We start from the raw sequence: 16,982 nt of genomic DNA, 5'->3' as shown, positions 1-16,982 counted from the left end.
ATTCGTGTAGTTTACACTATCATTCAATATGACAGTGTAGAAGTAGTACCATAACCTGTCCGGTTGAGGGCAAGGTGTAATCCTGTTCAATGCTCTGAAAAGCTGTATTATGTGATCTTGAAATTGTAGTACCTGGATCAGAATGAGACTATTTTATTTTCTCAAAGTCTTAACAGCCACATCGATCTGATCCTGGATAGCTTAAAAGAGGATTACAGAATCGAGATCATTCTGATCCAGAATCAAAGTTTTGCAAGATATTTTTTTATTTTTTATTCACCCCTGGTTACCAACAGAAGCATCCCATTAGATAATAAATTACCCAAATGATAAAGGCAACTCAAATCAGGAAGTTGCCGCCTCTCCCCTGAGTTGACACCTAATGGTCTACTCAGTCAGAGAAGCAGTTTGCATCTGAACACCAGGTTGAAAGGAGAGTCACTTTTAGCTCGAAGACATGCTGGATCAGGTAGTGCTCATTGCAGGAGTAACGGTGTTGGGCGTGTTAGAGCAAGGTAAGTTGATCATATTTTCTTTCTATAAAAAGTGCTGTGCTTTTATGATAAACCTGTGGTCATTATCATAGTTCTAGTAATTAAGTGAACTTGTATTACAATGTATGTAACATTGTAAATGTTAACCTGTGGCAGAAAATGCATATCTTATCAAAAGATCTGATTCTTTGTGTTGGTACAATTTCCTTGTCAAGAAGTGTGTGGGGAAACTATTTTCCAGATTTTTATAGCATGGATTTTGTGATGTGTGTTTTTGTTGTAGCTTACTTCTCTCTACAGGTGATTTACGCCAGACGCAAGTACTCTGTCTCCCCACCCAGCACCTCAGGGCCTCCAGAGTTTGAGAGAGTCTTCAGAGCTCAGTACGTCTGCTAGACAAAGTACTGACAAATGTCGGCAATTAATACCGATTTCTTTCATTTCCCCAAATATAATTTTAGTATTAAGTTGTCCTTCACCTGCACTCAGAAATTGATGACACTTGATAAATATCCCCCAGTACTTAGCGGGTCACATGCAGATGTAACCGATGTTAATCGTGCTCTCCTTGAGGAGTTTATTAGTTCAAAGAAATCACCCCAGCCAGTGGCCCCAGTTGAGCGCTATTTATTATCTGTGATTAAATAGGAAACAGCACGTTAGTTGTGCAGGGCTTAATGATGTTGATGGCTGTCGATGGTCAAATCTGTGGCATGATAACAACCGTGTTAGCAGTGAGTTTATGTGACTATTACATCGGTGCATGCTAGCTAACACTTATTTATATACAGCAATCATATACCACATCCCAGAAAGCCCCTCAGTCCCTAACAGGTACATATACCCACATGTATAAATCAGGAATGTACAGGAAACGTGTACACATTGTACAATTATTCAAATAGAATACCGTTTTCAGAACGTGACTTACCCCTTGCACTTTTTTTTCCAGAAACTGAAAATATTTATTAGTATTCATCAATAAGTCGATACTGTTGCGCAAACATAGCACATTAATAATTTGTATACATTAATTTTCTTTTAAAACAGATTCTCAGGTACTTTTATAGCCAGTAGTTATGAAAGTAGCGCTCATGAGCCAAAAGTGGTACCCGAAAATGGTGTACTGCATCATACATGTGTACCATGTCATTGCCCCGCCTCTCGCTCTGCTGTGTGTGCAACCTTACTAGCTGTCACTCAAATGGAGAGGGCCCGAAGCTCAGAACTCTAATTTCTTGGGGGCTGGCCCATGTAGGGGGAAAAGGGTTAGAAAAACAGTCTTTCAAATGAGGGATTTCGTGGCTAATTGAGGTAAAAATAGTAATTCTGCTCATAGATTATCTCATGTTTTATAAACTGGATGGTCAGAGGCCTTGAATGCTGATTGGCTGACATCCATGGTATATCAGACCATATACCACAGGTATGAGAGAACATACATTTTTACTTCTCTAATTACATTGGTAACCAGTTTATAATAGCAATAAGGCATCTCAGGGAGGTTTGTGGTATATGACCAATATACCACGGCTAAGGGCTGTGTTCAGGCACTCCGCGTTGCGACGTGCCATATACCACACTCGTACCCCTTGCATTACATTTTCATACTGGTGAGACCTGACGTTCGCGATCTCCCCATGTCTGCAAGCGGGGCCAATTACAACCCCTTATGGTCATTGGAATTGAACAAACCAAAAAGAGTGCTTGAATATTAAAAACTGTTAGCAGAATTAAGTTCTCAGGGTTCATGAACTGAACTTCAATTAAAATACTCCGTCTGTACCCAGAGTTTGTAAGGTTCTGGGGGAAATGAAACCGACCAGTCAAAAATAGTCAGTGACGTTTATTCTCGAGAGCTCTCCTTATCATTTCCGGTACATTGGTCTATATACCTCACATTTCATCAGAAATGTCCCTCAGATACAATGGCAACATAGTTCACAAGTCTTCTCACACTGTCTGCCACCTGTTAAACAATCTACTACAAGCCCAAGGTCTCTCCCTCCCTGAGTGGGGATAGAATGTCCTGTAAGGAACACAGTATTCCAGCCAGTCTGATATGTCCATTTGTTTCTAACAAGGAACAGAAAATCCTTGTTCTAATTCTTGACTAAAACTACACACATATTTAGTCAAAGGTGTTTTGAGGTTCTTAAAGTACTTGAATTTGGCACTCTGAAATTCAAGTACTGGAATACCTTGAAAATCTGACATTTTCTGAAGTTGGTACTTGAAATTTGTTTTTCATCCCTGTTAGTGAGCATTTCTCCTTTGCCAAGATAATCCATCCACCTGACAGGTGTGGCATATCAAGAAACTGATTAAACAGCATGATCATTTATTTAAAAAATCTTTTCTCCTTTGCACCCCAGTATCTACTTGCACATTCATCTTCTGCACATCTATCACTCCAGTGTTTAATTGCTAAATTGTAATTAACTTGTGCTGGGGACAGTAAAAGTCCACACAATGCCACAGATGTCTCAAGCTTTGAAGGTTAGTGCAATTGTCATGCTGACTGCAGGAATGTCCACTAGAGCTGTTTCCAGAGGATTTAATCATAATTACGCTACCATAAACCTTCCCTAACCCGGACGACGCTAGGCTAATTGTGTGTCGCCCCATGGAATTCCCGGTCGCGGCCAGCTGCTACAGAGCCTGGGTTGAAACCCAGAGTCTCTGGTAGCACAGCTTGCACTGCAATGTAGTGCCTTAGAACACTGCGCCACCCGGGAGGCATAAAGCCATTTTGTGGGGAATAACCAATTCTGATTGGCTGGGCTCCCAAATGGGTGGGCCTATGCCCTCCCAGGCACTACCAAGTCATGTGAAATCCATAGATTTGGGCCTAATACATTTATTTCACTTGACTGATTTCCTTATGAACCATAACTCTGTCAAACCGTTAATTGTTCTGGTTGCGTTTATATTTTTGTAAAATATAGATTTAAGTCTGCCTGGCAGAATATTATTTGTACTTTTTTATTTATTTTATTTCATCTTTATTTAACCAGGTATGCTAGTTGAGAACAAGTTCTCATTTACAACTGCGACCTCGCCAAGATAAAGCAAAGCAGTGTGACACAACACAGTTACACATGGAATAATCAAACACACTCAATAACGCAATAGAAAAAAAGTCTATATACAGTGCGTGCAAATTATGTAAGATGAGGGAGGTAAGGCAATAAATAGGCCATAGTGGCTAAATAATTACAATTTAGCAATTAAACACTGGAGTGATAGATGTGCAGAAGATGAATGTGCAAGTAGAGATACTGGGGTGCAAAGGAGCAAACATTATTGAAATAAATAACAGTTTGGGGATGGGCTATTTACCGATGGGCTATGTGCAGTGAGCTGCTCTGACAGCTGGTGCTTAAAGTTAGTGAGGGATATAGGAGTCTCCAGCTTCTGTGATTTTTGCACTTCGTTCAGCAGATAACTGAAAGGAAAGGTGTTCAAAGAGGAATTGGCTTTGGGGGTGACCAGTGAAATTATACCTGCTGGAGCATGTGCTATGGGTGGGTGCTGCTATGGTGACCAGTGAGCTGAGATAAGACGGGGCTTTACCTAGCAACGACTTATAGATGACCAGGAGCCAGTGGGTTTGGTGACGAATATTAAGCGAGGGCCAGCCAACGAGGGCATACAGGTGACAGTGGTGGGTAGTATATGGGGCTTTGGTGACAACGTATGGCACTGTGATCCAATTTGCTGAGTAGAGTGTTGGAGGCTATTTTGTAAATGACAAAGTCAAGGATTGGTAGGATGGTCAGTTTTACAAGGGTGTGTTTGGCAGCATGTGTGAATGATGCTTTGTTGCGAAATAGGAAGCCGATTCTAGATTAAATTTTGGATTGGTGATGTTTAATATGAGTCTGGAAGGAGAGTTTAGTCTAACCAGACACCTAGGTATTTGTAGTTGTCCACATATTCTAAGTCAGAACCGTCCAGAGTAGTGATGCGGACAGGTGCGGGCAGCGATTGGTTGAAAAGCATGCATTTAGTTTTACTTGCATTTAAGAGCAGTAGGAGGCCACGGAAGGAGAGTTGTAATGGCATTGAAGCTCGTCTGGAGGTTAGTTATTAACAGTGTCCAAAGAAAGGCCAGAAGTAAACAGAATTGTGTCGTCTGCGTAGATGTGGATCAGAGAATCACTAGCAGCTAGAGCGAAATTGTTGTGTACAGAGAAAATAGTCTGTCTGAGAACTGAACTCTGTGGCACCCCATAGAGACTGCCAGAGGTCCAGACAACAGACCCTCCGATTTGACATACTGAACTCTGTCTGAGAAGTAGTCGGTGAACCAGGCGAGTCAGTCATTTGAGAAACAATGGCTGTTGAGTCTGCTGATAAGAATGTGGCTATTGACCGTCTCGAAAGCCTTGGCCAGGTCAATGAATACAGCTGCACAGTATTGTCTCTTATCGATGGCGGTTATATCGTTTAGGACTTTGAGCGTGGCTGAGGTGCACCCATGACCATGGTATTTGCCCGACTCAGCCAGTGATGTAGTAGAGGGTAAACGCCGTTTACACACCTTTTTTTTATTTGGTTAATTATCATTTACCCACTTATTGCGTTCCCAGCTTTGATCAACGCTCAGAAGCCTTCTTGATCTGACAAACACTGTATAGCTAGCTCTGCAAACGAGTGGAGCCATCTATGTTCGTTATGTAGGCCGTCATTGTAAATAAGAATGTGTTTTTAACTGACTTGCCTAAATAAAGGTTCACTTTTTTTTTTAAAGTAAGCCTGCTCCCCCGGATTTTCCTTGTTAGCGTCGCATTCATTCACTACTCTGCCCAACGGGAAATTCCGCCCACGACATAAACGGATGTTAAAAATAACTACCTTATTCCAGACCAGTGTGGGAAAGTAGCAGTGAGACGCCGCTGACAGTGGGAATGTTTTTAACCTCCCTCGACTCTTGCCGTGTCAACATACTTCCCCCAAATAAAAGCATTGACTCTCGGAAAATGAGTGTACAACACTCTAGTCCGTCTACCTAGTTAGGTAGCTCAAGGACTCTGGCTGTTACCTCGCTAGCTATGACTAGCTGGTTAGAAGGATGCAGTTGGAAGCTAACGTTGAACGGTGCCTGGCCTCAGCAGGAGCAGTTGACTGAAATTAAGTATGGAGGAAAATGAGACACAGAGGAAGCATTGAAGCAAGCAGGGAGAGAGGTTAGTTGTACTGTGGTTTTATTTAACTTGGCAAGTCAGTTAAGAACACATTTGTATTTACAATGACGGCCTACCAAAAGGCCTCTTGCGGGGACAGGGGCTGAGATTAAAAATACAGGACAAAACACACATCACGACAAGAGACAACACTACACGGAGACCTAAGACATTATTTGGCAGCGACAACAGCAAAGGGCAAGAAGGTAGAGACAATACATAACGCGAAGCCGCCACAATTGTCAGTGCCCATGGTTGAGTCGGAATGAAGAGATTGAGATCAAACTGTCCCGTTTTGAGTGTTTGTTCCAGTCGCTAGCTGCAGCGAACTGAAGACGAGTGACCCAGGAAAGTGTGCGCTTTGGGGACTTTTAACAGAATGGGTCCCATTTGGGGTCTCCTAAAATTTAAATAGAGTTCCCTGAGAGAATATTTTATTTTATCAAACACATGAACTTGTTTCTCTTCAAATGGGTATAGAATGCATCATTTTAGAGTCAATTAAGGGCCTTTTACGCTGTCGGGAAGTCACTTTCATGACATGTGTTGGGACAGCCTGTGGTACCTAAAATGTGTGAAATAAAGACAATTTCATTTGTACACTGAAAAAAATATAAACGCAACATGCAACCATTTCAAAGATTTTACTGTTACAGTTCATATAAGGAAATCAGTCAACATCATCAATACTGACTTACCATCATGTATGTAGTAAACAATTAGTGAAACACGCATTGTTGAGTAGAACTTGTAAGGTTGTGATGAATAGTAAAAATAAAATAAAAAAGAATCATGAGGTTGTGGCGATATAATGCCATCTGGTGGCGACTAGAAACTATTGCATGAGAGGAGCTATTACAACTTGATGATCCTTGAAAATAAATATTAGTACTTGAAAGTCCTTGAATTTGACTTGCAACTGTCTGTTCGAACCCAGGAATATTTACCCAAATACATTGCAAGATAATTTGGTCAAGAAAAATGTTATAATCAGAAATGGCATGCCCAAAAGCAACCGCATTTGCCACCTCGGTCAAGAAAAATGGATTTCATTTTTTGCCTAAAAGCTGCCGCTTTTGTAGAATTGCCCATATGTGCTTGCTATGTATTTTTCAATGATTCTTGGCTCTTGGATGGATTTTTGTGTTTTGTTTCTTTAGAGCCAACTGCTCTGAATATTTCCCGATCTTCATCATCATCCTATGGGTGTCTGGACTCTTCTTCAGCCAAGGTAGGCACCCAAAATAAATTCTCTGCTGCTTCAGTGCACCCACAGAGCCCCATGCCTTTTCTGACAATTTCACTGAATGTTTTTATAGTGACTTCCTCTTTGAGTCAAGTTGACTCCCATTGAGGAAATGAAAAGAAGATTTTATGTTTGACGACAGGCAGAGAGGCAAAAGATACACTGCTCAAAAATAAATAAAGGGAACACTAAAATAACACATCCTAGATCTGAATGAATGAAATATTCTTATTAAATACTTTTTTCTTTACATAGTTGAATGTGCTGACAACAAAATAACACATTATCAATGGAAATCAAATTATCAACCCATGGAGGTCTGGATTTGGAGTCACACTCAAAATTAAAGTGGAAAACCACACTACAGGCTGATCCAACTTTGATGTAATGTCCTTAAAACAAGTCAAAACTAGGCTCAGTAGTGTGTGTGGCCTCCACGTGCCTGTATGACCTCCCTACAACGCCTGGGCATGCTCCTGATGAGGCGCCGGATGGTCTCCTGAGGGATCTCCTCCCATACCTGGACTAAAGCATCCGCCAACTCCTGGACAGTCTGTGGTGCAACGTGGCGTTGGTGGATGGAGCGAGACATGATGTCCTAGATGTGCTCAATTGGATTCAGGTCTGGGGAACGGGCGGGTCAGTCCATAGCATCAATGCCTTCCTCTTGCAGGAATTGCTGACACACTCCAGTCACATGAGGTCTAGCATTGTCTTGCATTAGGAGGAACCCAGGGCCAACCGCACCAGCATATGGTCTCACAAGGGGTCTGAGGATGTCATCTCGGTACCTAATGGCAGTCAGGCTACCTCTGGCGAGCACGTGGAGGGCTGTGCGGCCCCCCAAAGAAATGCCACCCCACACCATGACTGACCCACCGCCAAACCGGTCATGCTGGAGGATGTTGCAGGCAGCAGAACGTTCTCCACGGCGTCTCGACTGTCACGTGCTCAGTGTGAACCTGCTTTCATCATGCTACCACTAGAGTGAAAGCACCGCCAGCATTCAAAAGTGACCAAAACATCAGCCAGGAAGCATAGGAACTGAGAAGTGGTCTGTGGTCTCCACCTGCAGAACCACTCCTTTATTGGGGGTGTCTTGCTAATTGCCTATAATTTCCACCTGTTGTCTATTCCATTTGCACAACAGCATGTGCAATTTATTGTCAATCAGTGTTGCTTCCTAAGTGGACAGTTTGATTTCACAAGTGTGATTGACTTGGAGTTTCATTGTGTTTACGTGTTCCCTTAATTATTTTGAGCAGTGTATATACATATATGTTTTTACAAGATACTCTAATACTCTAATGATACCAATGTATCAAAAATAAAAAGCTAAATAATTTTGTATTGGATCTAGATGAAATACAGGTATTTTGTATATTTGAGCATTTTCTAACATCCCTTCACTGCACAACATTCTCAGTAATGGGGGGGGGGAATGACTTGCTATAAATAACTGATGTGGTTGTTTATCAACCTTAGCTGACTAAGTCGCTCTGGATAAGAGTGTCTGCTAAATGAACAAACTGTACATGTAAAAATGAACAATTGCAAAGCACACTGGGTATTTATTATTGGCCTTTGTTTTGGGGGAGGAGCTAATGAGAGTAATACTGAACATGCTTTGCAGGTGTTCATTTTAACATTTACGTTTTGGTCATTTAGCAGACACCCTTATCACACCACAGTGCAATTAGACTTCTGATACCGATGCCAGGACGCCACAATTGTGAGCTGCTGTAAAAAATGGTTATAGAAAACCGCTTTGTTGTTTAATTCCCAGATTTCCCTTTTAATTGCTAAATTATGATCTTTTTCTCTTCATCACCTAGGTCTGTCAGCACTATGTGGACTCCTATACCTGTACGGGCGCTACCAGTACTTCAGGGGCTATGCTAAATCGGCACATGGACGGTAATGACCTATCGGTCTGTCCCTATAATTATGCCTCATTTCTTGGCATTGCAGATCATCGTTATGTTCCTTGCCATTACATGTCTGACGTATTAGATCATTGATTCTCAAGAGAGTAAGGAGTGATTTCATTTTAAAGTATAGGGTCAGAATCATTGTCCCATCATAATTAATAGCAGCAGGTGCCTTCTACATGTGGATACCAGAGCCATCTTTTTGCAGAGTTGTCAAAATGGGGTGGTCTTTTCTATTATCTGAACATTTTCTCAACTGTCACTTTCCCTGTATCTGTCCCATAGGATTTTTTTTATTTGTTAGAAAAGTTGAATCTTGTATTCTGTACAAATTAATTTGGTTGTGTTTAGTCAATATACTCCAAGCCAACGATATCAATAGTCATTGTTTCTTTATTATTATGCAATGCATTGCGGAGAATTTTATTTTCTCTTTCTTGCTCTTCCCAGACTAGCCCCTCTGTATTTCAGTGCCAAGGTTCTGTGGGTTTTGATCGGGTTATCCGCCCTGGGGATTCTGGGTTCTATGTGTCGGTTCTACCTGGATCTGGACCTGAAGCAGCTCGCCAGCTCTGTCCTCGACCTGACTGAGGAAGAGGGTGGGGGACTATAAGGGATGAGCAGGAGGAGAAGCGCTTAAATGAGAGATGATGGGATACACTAACAACTAGACAAGCTACCTTCATTGCCAAATCAAGACAACTAAATGGAATGGTTGATTGAAGTAGGGAAAGATGTGTTCCAACCTTGAGCTGCAGGTTTTGAAAAAAATTGAAGTGTCCGGTCTAGGCCTATGGTAGGCTATTTTACAAACTGCTTGTGTGCCATTTAGATTGAGGTTACAGTCCCCCTAAACCAAGGCATGTTTCAGACTGAAATATGGAACAAAAACATTGTTTTGATGAAAACAAACAGGGTAGGCCTATCCATTAATTAGTAAAGTTAGTTTCATCTTTTCCAAAAACCTGCATTCCAAGTGATAGCTCATATCAAACACAGCCACATTTGGCAGGTGTTCTCTTTTGGCTATCTAATGGTTAAGAAGGGAAACATCTAAGCTTTCTAATGCTGTTAACTGTATGTCTCATCTCATACTATTAAGCGAACAGTGATATTGATTTGAAAGAAGCACCTGTTTGGGTAGCGTGAGTCGCAGCTCAAATTGCGCTTGTAGTCCTTCATTTAGCAAACCACCTTGCATCTCCAGTAGGCCCAAGTGTTTTTCAATTTAGACAGAATATAGGCCTGAGCATTTTATTTAGTTGTCCAGTGTGCTGTCTGACTAGTGTGCTAGCTAGCCGGTGTGTCATTCATTTGCCATAAGAAAAATGCTTGTGGAAAAAGCAACTCCCTTGCAATCATTATTGCCAAATACACTTGTCTACTATTAGGCTACTGTAGAAGGTTAAAAGTATATAAATTATCCACATGTCCTTGTAAAATTAGCATGCAATTTTTTTAACTGAAAAAAACTGGTTAGACTGTTGTATGTGTGCTGATGCATCCAAACAATGTTAAAGCCCCATGCTTATTTTATTTTGAAATCATTGTATGTCCAAATCTGTTTATCTATTGAAAATAACTCAATATATTTATAATTTATTTCCCAGGGCCTCCTTTTGCCATTGAAATGTTCAGTCTGATATTGTGGGTGTGTTGATAAAAATGTAAAGATATTTACATACTCAGCCCTGATTGGTGGCTAGAATCATCTAGACCAGGGATGGGCCCTCCCTTTGTTGGCCCGCGGACCAATTTCCAAAGACCAAAAAAAAGATTGTTGCGATCTAAACTTGCAGTAATCATGGTTGAATTACCAAACATTTCTCTCCATTCAATTACAAAATGTGTAGAATTGCAGTAAGTTAGCTGTAAAACTGCACATTTTTCTCTGCCCCATGGATGAGTAGAATTGCATGAAATTATTTATATAATGGCTAAATCCTCTCTCCACTCCATTGCAAAATATGCAGATTTTCAGCAAACTTGCTTTAAAACTGCAAATTTTGCTTAGGGCCTCAAAGGCTAGGGTCTGCTCTGACTGCATGTCTGGGTATGCAGACCCACGAGCCACTACGGACTCCCATGATGAGTTCAGATTTTTTGTGGCCCTCACCCCCATCGAAGTTGCCCATCCCTGGTCTAGACTTTCTCTATCCTACGTACCCATTCAAAATAGGAGGATACACATGCAAATAAAAGATGACTGGATAATTCAATTCTGATGTCATTATCTGGACCTAAAATGCCATCTCACCTAAAGAAATATACTATACATTTTAACGATTAAATGGGCCAAATTCTGTGCATGTTAACTGACCATTTTATTTTGGGTAAGGTAAACATGACCTGTTTTTGGCCAATGGGCAAGTGCCTTTGAGAGCTGGAAGGCCCACTGCAGCTGTTTCTATATCAATATCAAAAAATAGTACCTTACAGTAATAGTTTTTCATTAAAATTGACCAAAATAGCTTTTTAGCTAAACTGTATTTTTCTAGCAAGAATTTTGCTACGAGTAACTTGGAGTGGTCTTAGTGGGGAGGAGAATTTAATGTAGCTGTTATTAGCAGTGAGGTTAGGAACGCTGTTTTTGGTCTACTAACCAACTATTTGCCTGGTGATGTCAAGCCCAAGCTAAAGCTTGATTAGATGATTAGAAGGATGATTAGAAGGTCCTGTGTAGATAGTTGTTTGTTGAAAATACAATCAGGAAATAACACTTCATTTTTTCACAAGTTTAATCAGCTTTTGAACAATATGATATAAAACACAGGAAAAACAGATTTTTGTTTGCACTGGGCCTTTAATGACAACACATGTATATTGTGTGAAATGTTTTTTGGAATCGCCTGTTTTCCATTGGTGATTTAGTTTATGTTGTATGGCCCAGTGATCTGTGCTGGATCTTAGTGTTAAACCTCAAGAAAAAAAAACCATTTGGATTACTGTTGATAATTGATATCTGCGCATCTGTCAATTTTTATTTGAATGTAATCTTTGGTGAGATGTTCATTTGCACTCATTTACCTTGTATTGAAATTGTGTCTTCATAAATAAAGCAGCTAACTTTGTGAATGTTAAACATTAGTTATTCTATTTGTATTGAAGTTGGGTAGAAATTTGAAATAATTTGAGACCTATGCACAAATGGAACACTAATGTGTTTGGGCTCCTCAAATCCTTCAGCTTTACCAGTTTGTCATTTGGGGAAAATCTGATTTAGTTTTAGGGAAAGACGATAACCACAGAGAGAACCGCATATGGTACCTTTTAAAGACTTAATTGGGGGGGGGGGGGGGGGGGGGGGATACAATTTAAGATGAGGGGATACAACACAGCTTCTGCTACGTCTGGATAGTCTTCACAGTGGAGTAATACTACTTTATTTATCCTGTAAATAGGTACATTTTCAATTATTTGTAAGGGTTTGTTAAATTTGACTTGTTTTTGGATTTAAAAAAATATTGCTTATTTCTGGTGGTTTTGACCCACGTATTTGCAGTTGGACTGGCAGGTCACCTGTTCCTGGCTTGGCTAGCTGGCTAATTGTTTGTTTATTCAAATGATGCATCGACACTGGACCAGCTTTTTCATCTGCTGGTTCCTGATCTTTTGAAATCATAGATTTGAAGAGTCCCCTGAAGCTTGAGAGGAATGGAAGATGCAGTGCTGAGGCAGAGGGCTCGTAGTTAGGACGACTGGCTACGACACTGTACTGTGTGGGTGAGATTTCTGGTGCCCAGAGCTGCTGTATGGCACCAAGAGGGTGCCATACATTGTGAAGGAGAAGTCCAGTAGCTGAACCATCATCCTTCCTCTGATCAAACCATGAACTGTCACTCCATCTTTGGAAGATGCATGCACTCAAAGATTTGGCCTCTATTGTTTGACCTAGCTATAGCTAGGCTACTCATGATGTATTCCTTGTTGGGTTTTTTTTTGTGCCTTTTGAAGCACTTTAAGATTGCTATGAAAATAATTATACAAAATGTAATTTAGGATTATTACTATCCCGGAGTCTTGCTGTACACTGGAATGATTCTAAATGTCATTGTCCTCCAACATTTCCATGCCGTTGCTATGGTGATGTGCAAAGATTCCGTACCATAACAGAATAATAAGTCATATTTATAAAGTTCTTTTCTCAAACCCAAGGTGCTAAACACCTTGAGAAGCATGAAAAGCATCAGAGAGGAGTGGCAGGAGGAGTGGGTAAGTTTATGATTTAAGTCTTAATCTCCATCTGTGGTGGTCTTTTTTTAAATAAAAACATTTTTTTACCTTTCCCCAACTTTGATCTTGTCTCACCGCTACAACTCCCCAACGGGCTCGGGAGGCGATGGTTGTGTCAAGCTTCCTCCGAATTATGACTCGCCAAACCGCGCTACTTAACACCCACCCGCTTAAACCGAAAGCCAGCCGCACCGATGTGTTGGAGGAAACACTGTTCAACTGACAATGAGGTCAGTCTACAGGCTCCCTGCTTGCCACAAGGAGTCGCTAGAGCGCCATGAGCCAAGTGAAAGCCCCCCCAGGCCAAAGCATCCACTAATCCTGACGGCGCTGGGCCAATTGTGCGCCGCCCCTATGGGATTCCTGATCATGGCCGGTTGTGATGCAGCCCGGGATCGAACCCTGGTCTGTAGTGACGCCTCTAGCTCGAATCAGATCAGGGCTGACCAACTCTCTTTGAGATACTTGGTGTGCAGGTTTTCTTTGTTGCAAATAAATGTAACTAAACTATGTGGATGTTTAGAAGAGGTCCTGGTCCTATCGTCATGGGGCCTTAATAGGATGGTAGGAAAGGCTTGGTTGTTGATTGCACTCTGAATTGAAAAGGAGGGTCAAATGAGGTGCTTCTCTTGCCAAGACTTGAACTTCTACATTCACTTGAATGTATCCCAGAGGGGGAACTCTTAACTGGACACCACAAGTTTATGTATTGGGGGGCTGTTTGACTGTTAATACAAACTTTTTGGAGGAATGATTTAAAAAAAAAAAAACTTTTGTGAATTCATGCAACATTCTGTACATAATGTGTGGTCAGGTGTTTTTAAAGCAGGGTTGGAGCAAAAGCATGCACACCCTCGAAAGGAATGTTGGCTATGTTTATGGACTATGGAAACACTGTTTTCAGTTATCTTGTGCACAAAATGAATGTTGTGCAATGCATCATGCCTGCATTAGTGTAAAACATTCCCAGACAAATGTATTAAATGATTCACCAGGGCAGGAGCAAACACGGCGCAGGAACCCGAGATGAGCCAGAGCGCCGCTCCAAGATGTCCATATTCAGAGAGATGTGGGATAAACTGGGGACCCCGTCGACGACCCTCCGCTCCCCAGGCAACTGGAACCCCAAAATCCCACCTGCCAGGCTCGACGCCTCCCTTTCTTCACTCTACTACCTTGACTTCAACTCCCGTGAAACCGAGCTGGGGCCCGATTACGCCCCCCTGGCCCTCACCCTGGGGGGCCACAGCCTCATCTTCCAGGAGGGCCAGTGGCTGTTGCAGCAGACGCCCCAAGGGGCCAAGGGCCGGAGTCCAAAGGCAGGGCACCGAACCCGCATCTGCCGCCTGAAGAATAAGAACCGGGAGTTACAGGAGGAGAATAATGCCCTGAAGATCCGGGTGGAACTGCTGATGGACATGCTGGCAGAGACCACAGCCCGGCTACAGGGCTCTGATACTGGGGAGGGGGGCAGCCAGGACAGCCTAGCAGTACCACAAACACCCCAGATGAAAAGGACAAGCTTCCAGATACGTTCTACTAAAAGAAAGTCCTAAAAAAGTATGATAACAGTGGGACTGTTGTGAAGTGGATGAAATGGTTCCTGCTGGACGAATAAACGGAGGTTGACTGTCATCTGTTTCATTGGACTTTGTGTTTTTTTTTTTTTTGAATGATAAGTATTTGACTGGCAATTCTATCCTATGCTAGAGCAAGTGTGTTGGCGGTAGGGCAGCTTTATACCACCACTGCTGATGCATAGTTGTCTGCTGAGTGCTTTCGGGTGTGTGGTGGACTGATGGGAAATTAGGTGTTAGACACCATGTTTTTCGCTTTCAATTGGCTGACACAGATCATTAGCCAGGATGTGCTATGTAAAAAATAAAAAACATTTGTGATCCCTCTAACTTTTCAGTTGGACAGTGCAACGAAAATGTAGTGCTTTTGCTTTGCCCCAAAGCATGGCTGTCATTGAACACCATTGGTTTGACTGAGTTTTGGATGCATCATTTCAGTCAGTTTGGAAGCACCTTTTAGTCTATTGTTTGTCCAGGAACAGTATGGTGCACAGATGCTGTGGTGGTTACACCATAACTGATGTCACATTAGCTCTTATTTTCCCTTAGAACTGTGGGTAAAAAGACATCTCTGCCAATGGACTTCCTGTCTGAAATGAAGCTTTTCCAAACGGTGTTCCACAGCTGACACACACATTCTAAACATCATGATCTAATTTACAAGTATTGTATTGATGTTTAGAAGCATAATTCATTTCTCATTGATACTGTATGTGCATCACACTAACCCTATTGATAACCTGTTTGGAATTTTGCAAAACCATAATGGGCAGCTTTCAAGGTTCAATCGGGTCTCAGGTCTATGTAACTACAGCTTATAGACCCAGGTGGACCCGACCATGGCTCTGCATAGCCTTATAGCATATTTATGTTATGCTAATAAGGTGAATTTATTGAATTATAGGCCTAGCCAACATGTATATAAAGACATATTAGTTAACCAGAAGAGCAACTTCGCTGATTAACAATCTTTGGTCACTCGGGTCCAATCGGGTCTGTGTCCCCCATGAGGGGGGGGGGGGGGGGATATATATATTTTTTAACAATCCGGTTCCGGACTCATTGTCATCAGCTCCGTCCGGGCCCAACTTTCTGGACCGGGGGAGTCCTACATTGCATCCCCAAAAGACCGGTAATCCCATTCCCCCTCAAACAACTGGGATGCATCTGCAGAAAGATATTAAATCAGAGAGAAGAAAAAGAGAGGAAACGTTTGTAGCTTGTGCCAGCATGGAGAAAATCTGTGGCGCTTCCTCCTCTGAAGTCCTGTGAACATTCAGCTCATCCAGAGTTTACTGCGATCGGGTCCTGATATGCCCTCAACTGCTCTTAGTGAAGGAATTGCTTATAAAATCCAGATAAAACTTGAGGTTGACTGACAAAGAAATAATCAGTTTTGGTAGAGACTTGGACATTTATCTTTTAAGTCATTACATTTATACAAATATATATTTCAATTATACATTTTTCATGAAATGCTTGACGCCATCATTTACACTGCAGCTTTATGCTCATTTTGTCAGTTATAAACGTTTGCTTTCAGTTGGAAGATAACAGAACCCATTCTCTCATCCTAAGTGGAATGTAAGTACTCCATTGAGAGACAATTTGCAGGCATGTGAAGAATGCATCTGTTTGAACGGTCTTATATTTAGCTAATATTATCGAATCAACCGCGATGCTAAAAGAAATAGGTTGTCTGTGGAATGCTCAAACTTGAATTGAAACCAAGGATTCACTTTTTGAACAATGGAGAGGACATGCAAGAGGAAGCCATTTTGAAATAATGGGATGTGCCAGTGCCGCACTCTTTCTCGAGGTGTCAGTGCACCATGCATTAAGAGAAACCGTTCAATTGAACAGATTGTAACTTGGATAAGCAAGGACGTTTTAGTTTGTGTGTAGAAGTAGCAGTGATCCGGGGGGGGGGGGGGGGGTGTAATTGTAGCTTCCTGTCATTGTGAATCCTCATGTAGCCTCCTCTGGCCTAGTGACCTTATGTCCCCTCACTAGACACTCCCATCAAGGTAAAACCACTAACTTTCTCTCCTGTCACTTGACCCCTATGGCACTCTACATCCCATGAAAGAATTGCAACAACGATACTTGTTGCAGAAATTACCTTATGTATGCTGCACAGATGCAGTAGGACACAGAGTTGTGACGTGCTCCGAATTGTCTTCCCGTGCTCGTGGCCTTCCCCTTGATTCATTGCTTCCTTTTCAAAACCTATTGGTAGAGAAAATCTGAAGGTTTCTCGTTTCCCTACCTTTCTCACTTGTGTGTTAGTCAGACCAAAATGAGTCTGTGTT

At 41.8% G+C, this 16,982-nt stretch overlaps 1 protein-coding gene and 1 pseudogene across 1 annotated transcript; both read left to right on the top strand.

Annotated features, from left to right (window-relative positions):
- The first annotated feature begins 404 nt into the window (after nt 1–404).
- Nucleotides 405–11,942, top strand: ltc4s (leukotriene C4 synthase). Its single transcript, XM_020502534.2, has 5 exons — nt 405–515; nt 778–877; nt 6,844–6,914; nt 8,765–8,846; nt 9,311–11,942. Exons 1-5 carry the CDS (start codon nt 458–460, stop codon nt 9,471–9,473), a joined length of 474 nt encoding a protein of 157 aa, XP_020358123.1. The 5' UTR covers nt 405–457; the 3' UTR covers nt 9,474–11,942.
- A 236-nt stretch (nt 11,943–12,178) lies between these two features.
- Nucleotides 12,179–15,642, top strand: LOC109906049 (protein chibby homolog 1 pseudogene; annotated as a pseudogene).
- The last annotated feature ends 1,340 nt before the right edge of the window (nt 15,643–16,982 follow it).

This window comes from Oncorhynchus kisutch, linkage group LG15 (genome assembly GCF_002021735.2).
Source record: "Oncorhynchus kisutch isolate 150728-3 linkage group LG15, Okis_V2, whole genome shotgun sequence".
NCBI classification, from domain to species: domain Eukaryota; kingdom Metazoa; phylum Chordata; class Actinopteri; order Salmoniformes; family Salmonidae; genus Oncorhynchus; species Oncorhynchus kisutch.
This window is presented reverse-complemented; position numbering and strand designations above follow the sequence as displayed.

Excerpts from the sequence above, each read along its gene's own strand:
- ltc4s (XM_020502534.2), top strand. The coding sequence starts at position 458 with ATGCTGGATCAGGTAGTGCTCATTGCAGGAGTAACGGTGTTGGGCGTG. Across the intron at positions 878-6,843 it reads GAGAGAGTCTTCAGAGCTCA|AGCCAACTGCTCTGAATATT; the intron begins GTACGTCTGCTA and ends TTGTTTCTTTAG. Across the intron at positions 6,915-8,764 it reads TGGACTCTTCTTCAGCCAAG|GTCTGTCAGCACTATGTGGA; the intron begins GTAGGCACCCAA and ends TTCATCACCTAG.